Source organism: Alligator sinensis, unplaced genomic scaffold (genome assembly GCF_000455745.1).
Source record: "Alligator sinensis unplaced genomic scaffold, ASM45574v1 scaffold559_2, whole genome shotgun sequence".
NCBI lineage: Eukaryota > Metazoa > Chordata > Crocodylia > Alligatoridae > Alligator > Alligator sinensis.
Genome location: NW_005842046.1, coordinates 1650042 through 1670975, shown reverse-complemented (window position 1 = coordinate 1670975; position 20934 = coordinate 1650042). Strand labels below are relative to the sequence as shown.

At 39.4% G+C, this 20934-nt stretch overlaps 1 protein-coding gene across 9 annotated transcripts in view; it reads right to left on the bottom strand.

Moving 5' to 3' along the window:
* The window catches only part of VTI1A (vesicle transport through interaction with t-SNAREs 1A), a 346832-nt gene that overhangs the window by 261105 nt on the left and 64793 nt on the right, over window positions 1–20934 (bottom strand). For 5 of the 9 annotated variants that reach the window (XM_025203133.1, XM_025203131.1, XM_025203136.1 and 2 more), the window contains exons 4-5: window positions 9207–9284; window positions 2800–2820 (exon numbers count right to left, since the gene is read on the bottom strand). In XM_025203133.1, coding sequence (XP_025058918.1) covers window positions 2800–2820; window positions 9207–9284 — 99 coding nt within the window. The remainder of the gene's footprint in view (window positions 1–2799; window positions 2821–9206; window positions 9285–20934) is intronic. The other 4 variants (XM_025203134.1, XM_025203132.1, XM_025203140.1 and 1 more) reach the window with 1 other exon arrangement.

Here is a 20934-nt window from a genome sequence, read left to right as displayed (position 1 = left end):
ATTTCGCATTGTAATATTGATATAATTTTGCATGATTTATTCAAAGAAAAAACGTTCACATTTTTGCATGTGTGTGTGTATATATAAACCAAAATTACCCCACAAAGCAGTGCAATACACACGGGCACAGCTTCGTTGTGCTGCGAGCCATTAGAACGCTACAGCCCTGTGAACTCAATGGTAACATTAACTCAAAGCTGCTGCTTACCTCTGATTTGGGAACCTTTCCACCTAAGCCATTCTATAATAAAATCTAATTTTTGTTATAAGTGATGGCGTTATTTACGTTCTGTGTTTGGTTTTGGATGAATGCTGTCCTTTGGTCATGAAAGCCAATGAACTACAGTAGCAGTTAATGCTTTCAACTCCTTCCCACCCCTCCCCAAACTCATTCTCCCACACTATCCCCTACCCTTTGTAAGATGGGTAGTGAGGTGATGCAGTGCGTCTGGTAGCTTCAGAAAGAGCTTCTGTCTGGAGTTATATGAGGAAGTTTTGCAGAGTGGCATGCTATCACTAGAGATATAGTCATTCCATGTGGGCTGGATTCAAACTGAGATCTCTGAAACTAAAAAGACAGAGCAACACAGCCTCCATAGAGCCCTGTGTACTGCACGCACGTTCGAATAGAGCCTCGCAATGAAGGGAAGCGTACGTTTTATTAACAAACAGTATGGCAAATCACAATTTCTTTTAAGATCAATTCATACCTCCTTAGGAGAACTGTAATTGGGGATGCCTTGATGTTTTACTGTGCGACTGGTTTAGAATTATGCCTGAGTCACCGTCCTAGCCTTCATTTAAACTGTAATGTGCATTTTGCAGTCAATATAAAAAACATCATCACAATCCTGCTCTACTGAATGGGATGTAGGGTTCACAAATATCCAAAACACTGACAGTCAGGATATGTTTTAAATTATTTCTCTTTCTACCAGTCCAGTTTTGATCTACCCAGAATTTCAATTCTTTTACTGGATATATATATTTTGCTGGTTCCTACAGATTGCAGTGAGATGAGAAAAAAAGCAACTTAAGAATAAGAGGAGGAGGAAAGTATTAGCGTATGCCATGACAGAACACCCTTTTGTTACACGGCTATCTACAAAAGGATTTATAAAAGAGGATTTTACAGAGAGAGTCCAGTAGGTTACTGAAATTACTGCTTTCTTAAATGCCCAATGACCTTACTTGCTGGTATGTAGCAATGTAAAAAGTAAACTAGTTAAATAAAGCTTTGTTCAATATAATCTGTATTAAATTTTACATTTATCTTGCGAATTATCCATAAATCATATTTTACTAGCAAAAGATGAAATCCCGCTACCCTCTATAAATGTACATATATGCATGCATACGTGTTGTCATTAAAGGGTTAGGCATGTATGAGACTGAAGAACCATTACCCTTGGCTGCAAGTAATGCCTAGTCTTCACATGGCAGAAATCATCTTACACAAATCTTTACAACAATAGATGACTGTTTAAATACAGGGGGCTAGGAAGAGAATATTAAAGGAGGGGATCTAGGTAATGACTGGAGGTGCATTTGGTATCATAGGTTTAACTGGGGTTTTTTAAAAGCTGTGTTTTACTGCTTATTACCAAACCATTTCATGTTAGATCTATTCTGGGCTGGGGGAAAAGGGATCTAGATGATCAGAGAAATTACTTTAAGATTCTAAAAAAAAATCAAGTTATTATTACATCAAGAACTCCCCCTTAGAGCCATTAATTTGGTTAGTTCCCACACCTCTCATCATCAAGCTTAGCACTTACAAATACCCTTTTCCAGAGTTTAATATTCATTATCGATTTGTCAGTGCATCGTTATTATCACGTGGTTCACCCAAATGGCAAAAAGAGAGACTCGAGTTACATACCCTATTCAAATAGTAACACTTCTAAATGTATTTATTTTCATACTCAAAACATGTTAACGAACCCTTCAGAAATCTAGCCTGCTAGTGACTCTGATGTGTGCTCAGGATCGAGAGTGAAATAATAAAAGCAGTTTCAACGTGTGCTTTTTTAGAACAATCAACAGACAAAAGTGGACAGCGCTTTTAGAAAATATACTACTAATTCTGCATAACTGGCCGGAAGAACTTAGACATCTGCTTCTAAATATTTATGAGTCATTTCCTAAGTGAAACGAAAGTTGCTTTGGAATACTGATCTCTAGCGTTGCACCTACAGATCTACAGCATACACACAAATGCATAATAAATACTGCTATGTGTGTATGTCTACCTGTACAATATTTTCAGTGGGTATCCAATACCCAGCATAATACAATAGGTATTTCAATAGCCCTACCTTAAATTCCATACACATTGAAGTGCTATATATTTTAGTGTTTCAGCAGAGGTTTTCACTAAAGCAATCCTTTCACTTGCAATACTACTGTACAAATGTACTCAAACGATGGAAAATGTTGTGATGCACACAAAATTATTATTGTACCCGATTTGATCAGAGCACTCTAGCAGAGATCAAATAATACAGGGTTTGGTTTTTTTCTTCTTTTCTTCTCCTTTTTTAATGCCTTTACTTTTTTCTCTGCTGTCAGAAATTTTTAATTTCTATGGTTTGGTCTAGGGATTCCCATGTAAGTATGCAATTATTTGGGGGAAAAAAAAAAAGAAAGACCCACAACAGTGAATATTTTTAAGCAATATAATCAATATTTCTCCTTTGGGTAGATTTCCCTGCAACAGTGAACAGAAAGATCTCCTTCAGATTTGGAAACTCAGCTTTAAAAGGAAAGCTAGACAACAAAAAGCAAGAAAGTACTCACCTCTTCACGTAATTTTATCAACTGCAACATGAACGCACAAAAAAGATAAAAAGGAAAGAAATGGCAGGAAAGAAAGATCAGTTGTGTGACAGGATACAGAATTAACATTGACAATTTATCTGTTTACATGTTTAGCATTTAAAAATCACAGACAAACACATTAAAAGAACCTAAACATAGACTACATGCAGAGTTTTTTGAACGAATAAAGATCACTTTCTCACACTGTCACATTAAACAAAGAGAATAGTGTGAAATTCTCTTTTAAACCACATCTAAGACACCATCATGAAATAAAGGGGAATGACTTCATAGAAGTCTATATTATAAAGAAAAAAAACAAGTTTACTATTCCTCTCTTCTAAGATTGTACGGCTGAAGTGGTTTTGTATATACAAGTTTTCAGGACGTTTCCTGTATATTTTAGTTCTGACAACTGATTTATTATTTTACTAACAGATTTGACTTATTAATAGGTTACAATATCTCTACAGCCTGTCTTGCTTATATTGCAAGTGTGTTATCTATTTATTATTGAACCTGATATAGCAGCTCCTTTTTAGTTTAAAAAAAAAAAAAAAAAAAAAAAAAAGAAGCAATTTGTGGTTTTGTGCTAAATCACAAATGCTAAATCAAGGTGCAGTATTTTTAAATCACTCACAGTAAGAATATGGACCAGTATAAAACATGACTTCTTAAAAAAAAAGTCTACTGTTCGTTTCCACTGCAATTCTGTAGCACTAAATGTTGTAAACTTTTACAAAAAATAAGATTGTAAAACTGTTCATTTTACTGCAGTTTACCCTTCTTTACACCATTAATTACATTGTACTCGCAGGATTATTTGTGAAACATTAAAATAGCTGGTTTGAACATGTATGTTGCAACATGCTCTGCATTTAGAGAAGTACATTAGTTACTGGGACAAAAAAAAAATACAATTACTCTCAACAAATGTATCTACATCTACAAAACATCTACATAATTGTCTTTGTTTATAAAACTGCAAACTCTACTATTGCACAAAGGTATTTTTCAACGTGTACAGGATGAGATGTTTACCACTATGAAGATTGTCCAGCAAGAGACAAAATAACAGAATTTCTATTAGTACTTTTATGTCTCTTAGGGTCAATTTGAGACCTAAAAGGTATTATACCCTATCCTCGCACCAAAAGACAAGGCGATAGAATTTGAACTCGATATTAGTAGGATGGTAACTATGGCAGTATCTTAAAATGAAACAGTTACTATAGTATGTTAGTTAAAGGAATCTTCTAAGAATTTGGTATAAAGAAAACCACGCTCTTTACCCACCAAACCAGTTCTTAAATTCAAGTACTTGGCCTATCATAAATCGGACTCTCACTCTCTCTCTCTCGATCTTCACCCCCCCTTTTTCCCCTGAAAAGGCAAACAGTAAGTCTCTTTAGAAAAAAGACGATCTGGGAGTTGATCACATAGCTATCTTTTCTTTCTGAGGTCACCTTCTTCAGTTGACTATGATACTTAAAGGGCCAAAGTTTAAAACTACTCTCCTGCAACAGAAACCATTTGGGGCATGCCACCCTGCTATAATCAATGAGAGTTTTAAAATGCTGCACATTTGTTTTTTCAATAGGTCCCAAACAAAAATGTTCTATCTTGTTTGTGCTGCATGGCTGAATTTAAGCTCTGCATAGGATTTGCAGCTAAGCTAGGTAATGGGAGATTTTTTTTTTTTTTTTTTTTTAACGTTGGCCAAAAGATATTCATTCAGATTAACAAAAGATGTATTTTTTATCCATTTAGCAATGCACTTGATGAAAGTCTATTTTTTTTTCTCCATTTTGTTATATATTTTATTACGAGTACCACTTGGCAGTAAACAACATTCAAATGCGTGCAGCCACCATTTTAGGCTATGATAATCAGCATATTTCTGAAACAAAGATTTTTTTTGTTCAATACGGAATTCGATACAAGAGGTAATCTGTTCCTTTGTAGGCTAAAAAAAATCTGGTTTACACTGGTTTGAACCAGTGGAATCTCTTGTGGCTAAGCCTTCTGCTGTGACTAAAATCAAAACTGCGCCGCAGAGTGTGTGTGTGTGTGTGTGTGTGTGTGTGCGTGCGTGTCTGTGAGGCGTGTCACATGACCTCGGAAACTACCGAATTTTTTTTTTTTTAAAGCTGATAACGCTACTGCCGTCTCTGTCCGCATACAGATAACGAATAAATGCTGAACTCTATTAAACACCCTTTGCACATTATCGTGGGTCGAACACACAATTTTCTGAACTTATGATGACAGTCTATTTATTTTGCTATAAACCCTCGGCATGTAACCAACAGATTTGTGTCTGGTAATGATCTGCTCTGCCAGGGCTATATGAAATGATACCGACCTTCTTTAGATCTCGGGGAATTAAATTGACCAACTTTACCCCCTGGTCCGTAGCTGAAGTTTGACACACTTTATGCACAGCAAGCCCAAATCTAATATTATCAAAACTTTGTAGTAAAAAATTATTTAGCCACAAAATATTTGTTCACCACGAAATTCCACGTGCAGTATATGATATTATGATTATTTATATACACATACATACACACACATACATTTTTTTTATATATATATATATAATATGTGTATATATTTAATATGTATGTATGTGTGTGTGTGTGTGTATGTATGTGTGTTATATATATATATATATATATAGTGCATAGCCTTCTAATCAGGATTTTGTAAAAAAACTTTAATGTCTTGAGTTTGGGAACCTGAGGCAACAGTATTACATTTCAAACAAGAGGATCTGTAATACTATAATTACCTGCACACTATTTTTGGTACCAAAGGGTTTCTGATTTAACCCTCTATGTGCTTTTTTAAAACTAGAAATCGTCACATAAAACAACTGTAAAACTACTAAAGTAAATCCAGAACTTTGAGTACTGTATCTCTACACTGAAAAGCTCAAGCCTTTCAAGGGACTTGATAAATGCTGCTGGTCAGAATGACAAATAAGACTTGAAAGGAACATAGTAGTGTTTAAGACAACGCTCCTGGAAAAAGAGATAACCCAAACATACAGAGAAGGTTTTTTGTCTCCCTCTTCTGTAAGTCAGAGTGTGCTCTATCTGATTATGTTCAATGGATTTGAATTAAGAGGAAATTAATGTATACAAAGCAAGCAATTACTTATTAAATACAGCATACATTCAGAGTAATGCACTAATATCGACCGTGCTAAACAAAGACATGTATTTTAAAAGAAATTTTGATTGCTGGAATTTATACATACTTTGACAATTCCAGTAACTCTTACATAGCACACCTATTATAAATTAGTTATATCTCAGCGTAAGCATTAAATCATACTGTTTCTTCTTTTGGACTTTTGTCAACCATACAAACAGAGATCATTTCTTAGGGGAAAAAAGAGCAATATACCCCCCACTAGCAAGTTACTCACAATATTAGTTGTTGCCAATCAGAGCTTTTTGTGGGGGGAAAAAACTGTAGGAGACAGTCTATGTACTGCTTTACCTCTCAATTCACTTGTGTTAAAAGATCCATTTGCAGGAAGATAAACACAAAGAGTTAACAGTTGAGCAAACACCAAACCATCTACACACCTGGGTCTGCACTTAACCCTCACCTTACTTATAAGCCAACTTAATGTGCCATCATATATAATTATATTCCATTATAAAAAAGTTATAAAAGATTTAATATGACTGACTGTGGCCCATCTAAGAAATTGTGCAAGCCTGTAAGTTTATCTCTGTCTCACCTGGCTAACTCTTAAGTCTGCCCAGATTCTTATCATCGCCAGTGATGGATTTACCAATATTTCTACTTCGCTAGAGCAGCAATTCTTAGCTGGCACCTGTTTTTCATTGATTTATTCATCAAGGAAGAAACAACTAAGTTTGGAGAAAGAAAAACAGCTCTTCATTTCACCTATTTAACCTAAAGCCAACACATAATTGTTTGAGCAGTCAAAACTCTGCAAAACTAAATTTAAGGCTAGTCATTCCAGGCGCGCACACTCCCATTAAACAATGCAAAAGCAAATGTTAGAAGGACCCCTCTCTTACTATGATGTACTACAGTTTTATAAAGCTTTGCTTGTCCAATACGGTATTTATTTGTACCAAAAAGATAGTCATTTATAGATTAAGTACACTTACATGACAGGCTACTTATTTATGTATAAGTACCTACATTTATTGATTTGAAAAAACTGCACCTGCTGGTACAAACAGTTTTATACTGAAGTTTGTATGGAGGATAACCACCCACAGACATGGCCCTATATCTATACTCCTGTAATTAAAAGTCTACTGAGCTCCTCAGATAAAGATGTTCATTTTCATATGAAAAAAATGACAGAAAGGAAGATGATTGGATAAGTCCAAGTAATACAAAGGAATTCTGTAAGAATATTGGTCTTTCCATATTTAAAAGAAGAAATAAGATGCTCTCTCATTCATAGTGAACTTCATGAAGTTTCTCAAAAAGAAAACAGAACTTAACCTTTCCAATAGTACAGGGTACCACTGTCAAGACATCAGTGGCTAGAAGAGTCTGATTTCTGAGGAGCATCAGTAAAATCACTTGTCCCTTTGTACTTTGCCCTAGATATAAAGTGGTCTTTTATAAGTAAAAAAATTGTTGATAAATAATTTTAAATTTAAAATATTATACAATTCTTTGAGGTAAGGCCATCCTCTACCCCTCAAGAGTTAAGAAAAGAGATCACAACTCGCAGAAGGTTCATATAAGAATCAGTTATTCAGCTATTCCTTAAAAAGCAGGGAAAAAAATTTATCTTGTTCTCCCACATTACATATTCTGTTATAAGTAAAACTTCTTATCACAATTGCCCTTTTATGTCTGATCTCACTCAAATTTCTCTTGAAATATGAAAATAGTAGTGCTGTTAAAGATACAATTTTGGTTTTATATCTTAAGATCTTTTTATATGGTTGAACCCTTGTTGACGATAGCCAAATTGTGAAAGCTATTTTTCTAAAACAAAATGATCATCTTCATCATACTAGCATTAGAGGGAAATTAGAGGGAGTTTTCAGTTTGTTCAAGCCCAGGAAAATCCCCTGCTATAATAAATAAATATAAGAACTAAACTTGTATGTCTACCACTTTGAATAGAGATCTAACGCTGTTACAGACTATAAAAGTATGCAATTCCATATTAACAGTGTAGAATCATATTGTCTTGTATATAATGTATGATGTTATTAAAATATGTATCACAGTTATGTTAATTAAAATGTGGCTGTTTAACATATTTCTTCAAATAGCAGACATAGCACGCGGGGGTTTTTTTCTAACTCCGTACTCTGCACATTTAAGGATAAATCACAAGGTCTTTACTTAGTTGTCACTAGCCTGTACTCAGGGCCAACTCATTTTGAAGTAAGAATAGAAAAAAAAATGTCAGAATCTGGCCACTGTCAAAAAAAATCAATTGCAAAGCTTCGCTTATAAAATCAAAGGTATTTGAGTTGCATCATCTCAGAAAAGAGTATTCCATTCAAGAAAACTTGAACTTCTAACTGACAAAGGCCACAACTTTAATTGTGGTGTGGATTAAGAAAGGGGAATTGGTTTTAAAAAGAGAATTGTGTTTTCCGACAGGGCCTGTAAAACAAGTTTTCAACGCCGGATAAAATATTAACAGGTGGGATAAACCTCCCTTGTATATAGTGTTTCCTTTAGAATTTTCAATGGTTAACACAAATCTTTAATGCCATGTCCTGTGTCGCACAGCCATGATAAAAAACTCAAGAAAGGCTTAGAGCTATTAAGTCTCCCTCCATAAAAAAGGGACATATACTATTAAACGTACGTGTGTGTGTGTGTGTGTGTGTGTGTGTTAAAACTACTTTTATCAATGCAAGTTGTATATTTTGGACAAGGGGAAAAAAACCTGGTTATGAAAGGAGGGCACGCAAGGAAACCGAGTGGGGTACTGTCTCAATCTGAGAGCTCACTTTCATTTGTTTTGCCTGCCAGTGTTGATTTAATTATACTGCATTATTATCAAAGCTGCATTATGTACTTTTTAAATTCCTTTTACATGTGTTTGAGGTGAAGACCTTGGCTTTGTCGGCAAACAGTGCGTTTCAAGTTATTCCTTAAGTACTAAATAATAAAGAAAAGAGAAGAAAAGATTTTTTTTAAGATAGCAGACAGTGATCACAAGGTAAAGGGTTAAATGTAAGATCTCCGAGAAACATTTTGAAGTTGATTAAGACCCCAGCTTTGCATTAAACAGTATCACTTCCACATGAGTTGTTGCTAATGCTGTTAAGGAGCAGCTTGAGAAGCCCAGTGTGCCAGTGACCTCCTTCACCCTCCAGCCACCCACTAGGGCTTCTTGATTAGCATCCTACCTGGTTCTCTGAGGAATTCCCATCATCCCCTAGGAGCTCATTCCGCACCTCGTCACTGTAGGCGATCCGTGACCTTTTCTGTAAAACAAAAAGAAAAAAGGGTTAGGAAGTAAAGCTCCGAAGCCATTGGTATCACGGCTGATCATCTTAAACCTCGAGAGCCCCCTAATGGATACCTATTTGATAAAATCTACAAGTAAAGTTATTGAAAAGTTCTTCAGCTGCAGATTTCTATAAATATTAATGGGGAAACCTCAACACACTTGGTGGGATTTTGAAGAGTCACATTCTGAAGTTTTGTCAACAAGCCTAGCCTAGACAAGCAAAGGGATATTAATATGTACGTGCTCTCCGGATGACTAGAAAATGTAAAAAAAATATTAAAGTGACTGTAGCAGAACCATTGCAAATGTATGAACATAGGAAGAAAAGCTCTTATCTGAAGACATCTTTTTTTTTATATATATATCTAGAATGGGAACTCTTGAAATAACAGTAATGATGTCACTAAACAGGGAAGGAGGACTGGATTTTCTCATCTCAAAATAAATGACTTTTTACCAGTGTACATTTGACAACATGGGTTGAAAACGACACGGACAAAATGAGCAAGTCTTTCTTTTGCTGCCAGGGTTGTAAAGGCCTACAGGGAAAGGCCCAGAAGAAAATGAAGACGAGAAAGGAAACTATGATATAGGGGAAAGATGAGTTTACTTTGCTTTTCTATAAATACAGCAGAATTTAGAAATACAGGAAAATCCTTGTTATCCAGCACAAGTAGGGAATGAGGGGGGCCAGTAAGCTAAAAGTGCCGGTTACCTAAGGCACAGGGTTTCTGGCTGGACGTGGAGCGGCGAGAGGAGGGGTGGGGGGCCGGCGTGAGCTTCCCCTCCCGCCCCCCGCGCAACAGGAGGCAAAGCGGCACGGTGCAGCACGGCCATGTGCGTCCCGCCGCTTTCAGCGGCGCAGCAGGAGGCAAAGTGGCGTGGCGCCAAAATTCCAGTTAATGAGGTATTCCGGTTGGTGAAGTACCAGATAACAGAGATGTTACTGTATCAGAAAGCCTTATGAAGGATTGTTGTGAGAGGATGTGTTATCACTTGTACAGTTTTCAAATTCCAGAATAGTTCATTCAATATTCAACCTTATTGACTCTAAATTAGCATTCTGGAGAACGTTACAAGCAACTGCAAACAACTGATCAGATGCCTGTTTCAGGGTCTCTGAAGCATCAAGCTGGAGCGGCGAATTTTGTGGAGCAAGTTAAAGGAAAGTCTTCAACTTTTTTCTTTTTTTTTTCCCCCCAACGACTGATAAAATTGCTTTTCTTTGTTCCTGCTTAACTTTTTTGTTTCCATTAGTGAGAGAAAAAGGATTTTCACCTTTGTTTTACAGTTGCTTATTTTCTTTATGAAATGAATCTGAATATGACTAGTGTCAAGGTTCATGAGTGGAAGAAACAAGAGCAGCTAGAATCAGGGGGCATTTATACACATCTATTTTCGTGCTGTGACACGCCGGGACTGGCACATCAGAGCAGACTCCATCGAGTCTGCTCTGCACGTGAGCTGACACGCGCCGTGTTGTGTCACATGCTGTTGTGTAAGTGGCGAAATGCGCGTCAGTGCACAGAAAATGGCAGCGGTGCACTTTTGATCTAACACATCTTTGACGCGTTTTAGTTCAAAAGCGCGCCGCTGCCATTTTCTCAGCGCTGATGCGTATTTCCCCGTTCATACAAATGCATGCGCTGCAGCGCTGGGTGCTTTTAAAAGCGCCTGGTGCTGCGGCACAAACACGTGTACAAATGCTTCTAGAGTGGAACTCCCTGCCCGCTTTAACAAAGCACTCCAGTTTTGACCTGTAGTGATCACTTAGCCCAAACCCTTTCCTGATCAGTCTGTCAACTGCGTCAAAAATGTGCCTCACTTTGGGATGTAGATGACCATCCACTAGCAATTATACTGAGCCCATGGAAATTCACTGCACCTGTGACCAAACAAAGGTGTGGAAGCGTCGCCACTGGGAAGGAAAACTAGCAATGGTTTAAGCCATGGCACCACCCAGCTCACCTGCAAGACAGCTTTGCTGTTTATCCCCTGTGATTTAAGCTTGCCCTTCCATGCTCATCATCATTGTAATGCTTACCAATTTGTGATGCAACTGCTAGTGTTCAGCACCAGATGATATACTATCGCTACAGCTGTACATAGCAAGAATAAAGCATACCATGGACCTACTACAAGAACTGAATTGTGCCAAATCTCTTTTTCCCCATTTGGAGATCTCAGCCGCAGCAGTTTCATACTAACCAAGCAAAAGTAGTCTACAGCATTAAAGGAAATGAGAACCTTTAAACAGGCAGTGGTATCAGAGCTGCCTGTTTAAATTATTCATTTCATCACTATGGGGGACTAAAACACTCCACAGTGTGCAAGAATATCATATGGAGATGGGTTTTGTTTTTCTCTTTTTTCACCCAAAAGCCAACAAATTGGCATAGATTGCTCAATTATATTATTTTCCTATTTTTTATTTGATATACATCAAACAAGGAAGGAAATTACAAATATGGGTCGATTAATATCTAATCTTTTTTGGTTAAGATCCAATCTCCACATCTGAGGTCCAGCAGTTTAACTGTATTTCACATAATAGCTTAGCTTCACAGATTCTGGTAATGTTAACCATACATGTCATTATTATATTGAAATGGTAAACAACACTTCATGGAGCTTTCCACCCCATATGCAACTTGGCTAATTATAAAGGAGAGATTCAGATGGTCCTTGGTTACTTATTCATCTGAATGACTGAAGTTTTAAGGAACTCTAAGTGGAAAAAAGTATTCTTTACGACAAAAATGCACTTTTAGCAATAATTCTAATTTTTAAAAGACAGTATAAATGCCCTTCTCATCTTTACTAGTGTAGTTAATAACTATGTTTGGATCACCTACTATTATTGCAATGGTCTGTCGTGATTTGAAAAATCAGCAGTTGCATTGAAAGAAATAACCCTTTGTCTACAATTAGGTGTAACTCTCTGCCATAATCAATAAATAATTTGATACTACTTTTGATCATAGTTATACCACCAAATGAATCAATAATATAAAAGGAAAGGCCTTTGAACTAAAGCATTCATTTGTCCTATTAGGATTTGTCCAATATATCAATACATTCACTTCTTGAATAAAAAATAATAATTGAAGTAATATTGCTAAGACTTTTTTACATGTGGCTAATCAAAATTAATGATAACAAAACAGCTCTTCTGAATGTGACAATTATAAATGTGTTTTACGATTTATTCTACTTCATAACTATTATCTGGATATAAATATGTACTTTAGCCAAATGCAAGCATGATAGTTTGAGCTGGAAATGTCACACACACTGCTACAGTTTGAAGGAATCCAATTCATAATGCATTTTATAAATAGTTAATGACTTCTATACATAAGCTAACCAGGCAAATCAAGAAATTGTCAACATTTTTAGTCTTAGTTGTCAGTTACCACTGTCTACTGGTACTTTATATGTATGTTTCTAGAAAGACAGAAGCGTTACAGAGTTTGTAATCCAATGCATTTTCTGGGCAGCTCAATATGGGTTTAAGAGCTTCTGTGTAGTTTTCCTCTGCAAAGGTTTGTCAAATACGGCAGAAGTTTTTCTTGTATTTCGCAGTATATGTCTACGTGCAAGGTCTGTGCGCACAAGAGTGTTTAACACTCCTGAGTATCTCCCCATACACGTTTACACTCAAAATCGTGCATAGGACTATGTACACAAGCAAACAAATTGGCAAAAAGGTTAAGCTACTTTCCACAAGAACATAAGGACAGAGAAAGTTTCAGCAGCTGCTTTAAATGTACTACAATATCGAGACCTTATGCCAAGGAAGAATTTTTGATTCCAGGCAGATCTCCCTTGGTTTACGAGCAGGATTTTTGCATACTGATTGGGTGATTTTCTTAAAGCCCTGTTCAAACAGATACACTTGCTCAGTTCTGTCTGGCAATTTGGCTTTAAACAATCTGTCTGCTTGACCCAAGTCTTAACATTTCCCAACAGAACTGAATGTGTTCGTGGGTAGTCACAGCTAAATTAGAACTGAAATGAATTAACTCAATTTAAACTAATTAAGAACTGTAATCTGCAGAACCACTCCCTCCCTGTATGATTTTATATGTGAAGTAAGGTACATGTAACCAGACTGTAAGAATCCAGCTATATGACTAATCTGAGAATAACAATGAAGTTAGTCTATTACTAAAGCATACGAGAAGTTAATTTCCATGGCCTACACATGGCAAAGCAATTGCTTAAATTGCCTCACCTGGGAATTTAATACAATGTTATCATCAGACCAGCCACACTGTAAATAGATTTATAATGCTTTCCATGTGCTAGGTTATGTTGCATATGAATTAAGTAATGATTTGGTATTACAATACAATCAGCTAGTTCCCACACCTGGCAGACAGGATATTTTTGCTAAATTACTACCTATACAGCTACATCACAACATAAAGAAGGAAAAAGCAATGAGAAGAGAAACAATCTACATGGCATATGACTGATTTTACATAGTAACCAAATAAGATGCAGATAGTGAGTGGGGTCCAAAATAATCTGTTTCCAACATCTGTACAACAGAATGCATGCTTATTCATTTCCATTCAATTTTGGCCTAATTTTCCACATTCTATACTTTAATTACTCATCTGCATTCTGCAGTATTCATGTTAGTAAGGGCAAAGATTAGCCAGTGCCTCTCATTCCAATGTACTTTCAGCAGTCGGCCAAATAATTGATACAAAGTACTGCATTTGTTGGTAACTAAACTAAGGAACAGTTTTTCTCCCAATTACTAATCAAGCTAGTCTATGAACCTCCAAAGCTATATACATTTCAGACAAATAGTCTACTTCAGTGCCGCTATTCCCTTTGTCTGAGCCACAACAGTTTTCAGCTCAGATGTATTTAAAGAATGCTTTGTGTGGATTTTTTTGTAAACTGGGTAATTAAACTGAAATAAAATCACGTGAAAAATCTTACAAGAAAATGTGCTCAATTTCAGGATAGCAAACAGATCTTCCTAACCTCCCCCAAATCTAGGCCAATTAAGGGGAGGAATTGAATTTATTCATGTGTATGTTAACTGTAACTTAAGAAAAGTAACTACTTTGGATATCAGTGCAAAAGTGGTTTCTATTAATTCTAGAGAGCTAACTTGTCACCAGTTTTGTCTAAGATGACAAGGAACAGATTAGACATTGCTAAATTAAAACGCAATACAAGACTGACTTTCAATTGTTTGCAAAGGAGAGGTAAAACTTTAATGATTTTATTTTTTACGCAACAAATAAATTGCTTTGAGAGAAGCACCCCTAAAAACTGTCAATGTGGATGAAAGAATCAATTCAAGAAAACTGTTTATCTGGGGGAAAGAAATCAATGCCTGAACAGCTCCAAATCCCCTCCCCCAGACTACTGCAGGCAAACTACAGAAGTCAAAATTTATAGCCTATAAAGTGTACCTTGTCATTGTACAAACATAAATGCCTCTCAACAAATCAAACCATCAGTGCTAAGGTGAAATTAATGCAGAGATATTGCACACTGTAGGCAGAAGTCACAAGCCTACAAATCTTCTTTTCAATAATCATCATCAAAGACAATTTTAGTTTCATTATGGGGTGAAGGCAAGGAGGAAGGTCGACTTAACCCCCAGGAGGATACTCGCGTTGTATTAGGTTGTTGGTGAAAAATGCAACTACTGCCAACAAAACAACTTCCATCTCAAACTCATGACCAGTGGACCATGTGTGTCACCAAGATGGCTGATGTAAAAACATCCTACTAGATTGTGTGTACCGTAGTTAGGAAAGAAAACAGGTGACCTGTGAGAGAATTGTAACTCATTGTTTCTGTGTGCACATGACGAGCAACATAGACAGATTTCTAATGCAAAGGGACATTTGTATTCACAAAAATGTCTAACATTTAGCTGTACTCTCTCTGCTTCCTAATGTGAATAGCCGGGGGGGGTGGGGGGAACGTCGACGACCGAAAAACTTTCTGAAAACAAAGGCCTGGAACCAAAAGTACCCCTTACAGAAAGATACCTCAAAAAGTCATTAATTGCAACTTTCCTCCAAATGGACAGTAAATGCAAAAAGTAATGTAATGTTATGTTAGCAAATGTAAACACAAAAGTCAAGACAGAATGGCTTTGAATTATACATGTACCCAATTACAATACTAAATAACGTGCGTCTGCCTGTTTTTGTACCTGTTAGATATTTTTAAAGTTTTCACCACTCACTCCCAAATCTTGGTCACTTTTTAGTCAAGGTAACCTTTTACACTACAAACTCCTATCTAAACTGTTGTCTATTATTACCACAAAACACATTCCAGTATAATTGCTTTCTGGGGTTTTTTTCTTCCATTGAAAATGGTTTCTAATTATTATGCCCCCAGACTTATTCATTTGCACTTTTTTTTAAATACAATTCCCTTCCTCCCTCTTTCACCCAGTCAAATACAAACAACTATTCTGCCATTATTTCTAGTATCTCTAGTTCTCTTGGTATGGTTTCTCTCTTTTTTTTTTTTAAAACACAAAAACCTTCCAATGTAGTTTCCTCTGCAAATTTCAATGTTTTACCACAAAAATCATCCATGTTTTTTCTATGCCTTCTCAATACACCAAGGAGCATTACTAGCACTAATACCAGCCCTTCCCAGGCCATAAGACACTATTTCCTAACTCACCAGTTCTTTATAAAAAGAAGAATTAAGCAAGGCTCTGTCATCGCTCCAACACTCTTCATATTCCTTGCCACGATGCTACATCTGATCACCAGCAAGCTTCCAGCTGGAGTGGAGCTAAACTATCAAATGAGTGGTAAACTGTTTAATCTCAGCCAACTCTGAACCAAAAAACAAGACCGCTCCGATCTGAACCATTGAGCTCCAGTACGCCAGTGATGCTGTAGTGTGCGCTCGCTCGGAAGCAGACCTTCAGGTAATCAACATCTTGACCAAGACATACAAGAAAATGAGACTGATGCTTAACATTCAGAAGACTAAGGTCTTCTACCAACAAGCTCCTAATGAATAGTTCCCCCAGCTCCAGTAATCCAGATCCAGAGCAAGACTCTGGAGAACGGTGAGTATTTCCCGTACCTTGGAAGCCATCTCTTGCAGAAGGCTGACATGGACAAAGAGATCCAACATCGCCTCAAGGGTGCAAGTGCAGCCTTTGGATGCCTGAGGAAATGGGTGTTTGAAGATCGTGACATCAGATCCAAAACCAAGCTTTTGGTTCATCAAACAGTTGTGATCCCCACCTTGCTGTACAGAGCCGAGGCATGGACAACATACAGAAGACATCTAAAGTTGCTGGAGAAGGACCATCCATGTTGCCTGCAAAAGATCCTCTGAATCCAGTGGGAAGACAGATGCACCAGCATTAGCATCCTCCTGCAAGCAAACACCACGAGTATTGAGGTGATGATCATCCAACATCAACTTCACTGGGCCAGCCATGTCATCCACATGTCTAACTCCAGACTCCCAAAGCAAGTTTTATTCTCCCAGCTCAGCCAAGGTGAATGCTCATAGTTTCATCGTTGATAGGGTCGGAAAAGACCTGAGCATTAAGCCCGACCCCCTGCCATGGGCAGTGAATGCTCAAGAGGAGGGCAGAGAAAGCGCTTCAGGGAAGTCCTCAAGGCCAACTTAAAAAAAATGCTACATCGATGTCAACTTAACTCAGGAGCACCCCAAATGGTGGAACAGTCTGCTACGGGGATTTCAGTACTTTGACACCTCATGACAACAACAGGAGATGGAAAAGTGGAAGCAGAGGAAACAGCGTGTCACGGATCAAATCAAGAATCCAGTGCGACCCATCCCACATGGAAACACGTCTGAACTGCAGTAGAGCCTGTCAATCTTGGATAGGCCTCATCAACCATCTTCGGACACACAGATAAGACAACTGTGGAAGATGATCATCCTCGACTGCAAAGGACTGCTGAAGAAGAGATGTTTATAACCAATCAACTTTCTTCAGTGTTCTGTCCACCATGAGCCATGCGTATGTGGGTGCAAGCACGTGTGTGTCCACAACTAAGCTATTTCAAATTACAATTTTACAAAATAACTGATATGAATAAGACAATCCCAGCTAGTTGCTTCTTCTGCCAAACTATTTTTTTCTTGCGTTACACTACTTTAGTATTTCACTCCGTTTTCAGTACTCCATACAGCATGTCTTCCACTCCTTCCCTTGGGAAACTCTTCTATAAACTGTTGCACTTCACTGAAGACTTAGCGACAAGATGCCTTTGCACATGCAGCCAAAGCCTTTACATAGATTTATATATAATACATACACATTTGTTGGTTGCCTTAAAACAACTTAAGTTCTCAGTCAATTGGTTTTCCATTATTTACTGAAATCATTTCATCCAACAACTTTGGGTGAAAGGAACAGACCTCTTCTGAGCAAGGCTGAAAGGGGAAAGAAGCAGCCTTAGGAAGAGAGAGAGAGAGAGAGAGAGAGAGAGACTATTTGTCTTCCTTTGCCTCACTTAATAACTATATTAGAAGTCCCCACTTAAGAGGTCATGTAACTCATCTGCCTGAGGTAGCATATCTTCCACTTTCCTTGTGTTTAAATCAAAAACTTGTCAGTGTGCTGAGAAAGAAGTTAATGAACTAAGTTTGAGCTACATTAAAGGAACATGACTTCTTCCAAGCAGTTCTCTCCTGAGAACCGGGTTATCTTTATCTTGCCTCACCAAACCCGAAAAGTTGACAGGTAAATCTGCCCTCAAACTCTTGTTCACGCCATTCTGGAGAAATGTTAAGACAAAAGCAAGGACCATCTAAGGTTAATCAACTGCTGAACTCCACAGTATACCCTGAAGAATATGATGAGAAAGACTCAAGGCAAACAGAAGGACTTCTATGCATTCAGCCAAAACCTAGTGGATAATTTGGGTATTTCCTATGACAGTAAGATGCCAGGAAGGAGTTATTGGTATGTTAGCCCTTGCCCAACATATTCTTTTTTCCTTTTTTTCCCTTTTTCCTGGCTACTTAACAGTGGGCACGAGAGCTCAAACTCTCATCCTTGGTGGTACCCTGGGAGGAGCTGCTCCAATTCCTGGAGTATGCTTTGCACTCTGGGAAGGTGCAGCTCATCCTGGACACTGGGGGGAGGACGGAGGGGTTCCACCAAGTCCTCAACTCAGTGAGGACTCTAGTGTGAGAAGGCAAAGGACATAAGCAAAGCATCGCCAAAAACTCTCTGCAGCCCCCGAGATTCCACGATGCCCTCTACACCTACGGGAGAGTGGCAGATTGCTGATGTGCCCTGCAGCTGGAATTGCCTCCATAAAAGCCCCGCCAACCCTAACAATACCCCCCACCAATGAGGTCCCTCAGTGTGGTTACCCCAACATACACAACTGCAGGGGGTGTCTCCATAAGTGTGAGGTACTGTCCTTTTTCTAGGAAGGGGAGTACCCTGTGCTTTTCCTGCAGGAGACCTGTGCAACTCCAGTCACCAAAGCCAAGGGGCAGCTGGAGAGGGGAGACAGGCTCTATTTCAGCCACCTCATGGAAACATCCTATGGGATGGTGACCCTTTTCTTCCCGAGCCTGTAGCTGGAGGTCCTTCTCACTGCTGAGGTGGTGTCAGGCTATCTGCTTCATCTCCAGGTTTGAACGCAGGGACTCATCCTTAACCTGGTGAACATCTATGCCCCTGTGTGTGAAATGGAGATGGCTTGCTTCTATTGGCAGGTGGCTGCCTACCACAGGACACTAGGCCCTCTTGAGTGCCTGGTCCATGGCAGGGACTTTAATGTCATCCTTGAGACACAGCACTGCTTGGCAGGGAGTGGAGCCTAGGCCACTACCAACATCCTCAGGGGGGTCTTCAGTCACTGACCATTCCCTGATGGATGTCTGGCATGCCCACCCCCCTGACGACACCACCACCTTCACCTTTGTCAGGGCGGAAGAGCAGCAAGCACGCCACTCCCAGTTGGACTGAATCTACATGTCCATGCGAAATATTACCTGAGTCCAAGCCTCTAGCACTAGACCAACCCCCTTCAGCAACCATTGTCTAGTAGTACGTGCTTAGGTCATGCTCCAGCCCGAGCATCTGGAGCCAGCCTACTAGCACTTCAGCAACAGCCTGTTGGAGGATGCGGGCTTTGTGGCTTCTTTCTGGGAGTTTTGGTTGGCCTAGCATGGGCAGCAGCAGGCCTTTCCCTCAGCTTGGAGATGGTAGGACATAGGGAAGGTGCACCCTGGGCAGTATTATTGCCACTGTACCTGGGGGCACACCTGATGGTGGGAAGCAACTAAAGACAGCAGCTCAAGCGGGAAGTGCTGGAGCTGGAGAGGTGCTTGGCCACTGAACTGGACAACCTGTCCCTCTGTGGAGAGTGCTGGGAGAGATGGAAAGAGCTCTAAGCTCGGACAACCACCATGTCCACAGCACATTTGTCAATTTGTACATTCAGCATCTCCAGGAAACGGACCATGGTTCGCACTTATTCTATGCCCTGGAAAAGTTGGCGGGGTGGGGGGAGAGAAGGCAAATACGTTGCTTCCTTTTGGTGGAGCACAGAGCCCTTCATGGATCCCAGTGAACTGGGACAAAGGGTGAGGACTTTCTATGCAGAGCTCTTCTCACCAAATCCAACCAATGAATGCCTGCCAGGTCCTGTGGGAGGGACTGCCATGGTCAGTGTGGGCAACTGGGTCCTCTCATCCTGGTCTAGCTCTCACATGGCCTCCACCTGATGCCCAGCAAAGTGCCAGGCATCGATGGGCTGACCATGGAGTTCTGCCTTCTGGGATGTCCTCAGCTTTGACCTCACCACCGTCTGGGCTGAGTCCAAAAGGTACAGAGAGCTCCCCCTGTCATGCAGGAGGGCCATCCTGACTCTGCTGTCCAAGAAGGGGGACTTCTGCATCCTGAGAAACCAGTTTCTAGTCTTGCTCCTCTGTATGGACTATAAGGTCATAGCAAAAACTCTCTCGCTATGCCTGAGGTCCATGCAGGAGGATGTGATTCACCCTGACCAGACATGCATGGTTCCAGGGCAGTCCATCTTTGACAACCAGTACCTGGAGCGAGACCTCCTCAAGCTTACTTGCAGGGATGGTCTGTCATTTGCTTTCCTGTCCTGTGACCACGAAAAAGCCATTTGCCGATGACACCAAGATGTGGGGAGAGGTAGGCATGCTCAAAGGGAGAGAGAGGCTGCAATTAGATTTAGACAGACTACAGAAGTGGGCGGATGGTAATAGGATGGGCTTCAATGTAGATAAATGCAGGGTGCTGCACCTGGAGAGAAGGAATCCACAGCATACATACAGGCTGCGGAGCTCCCCCCTTCTGAGCGCAGAGGCGGAAAGGGATCTTGGAGTCATTATTGACTCCAAGTTGAACATGAGGCGCCAATGCCAGACCGCAGCCAGCAAAGCCAATCGCACCTTGTCGTGCATCCAAAGATGCATCTCAAGCCGGTCCAGAGAGGTGATACTCCCCCTCTACGCGACACTGGTCCGGTCACAATTGGAGTACTGCGTCCAGTTCTGGGCACCGCACTTTAAGAAGGATGTGGCCTGCCTTGAGAGGGTTCAGAGGAGGGCCACACGCTCGGTTGGAGGGCAACAGGGCA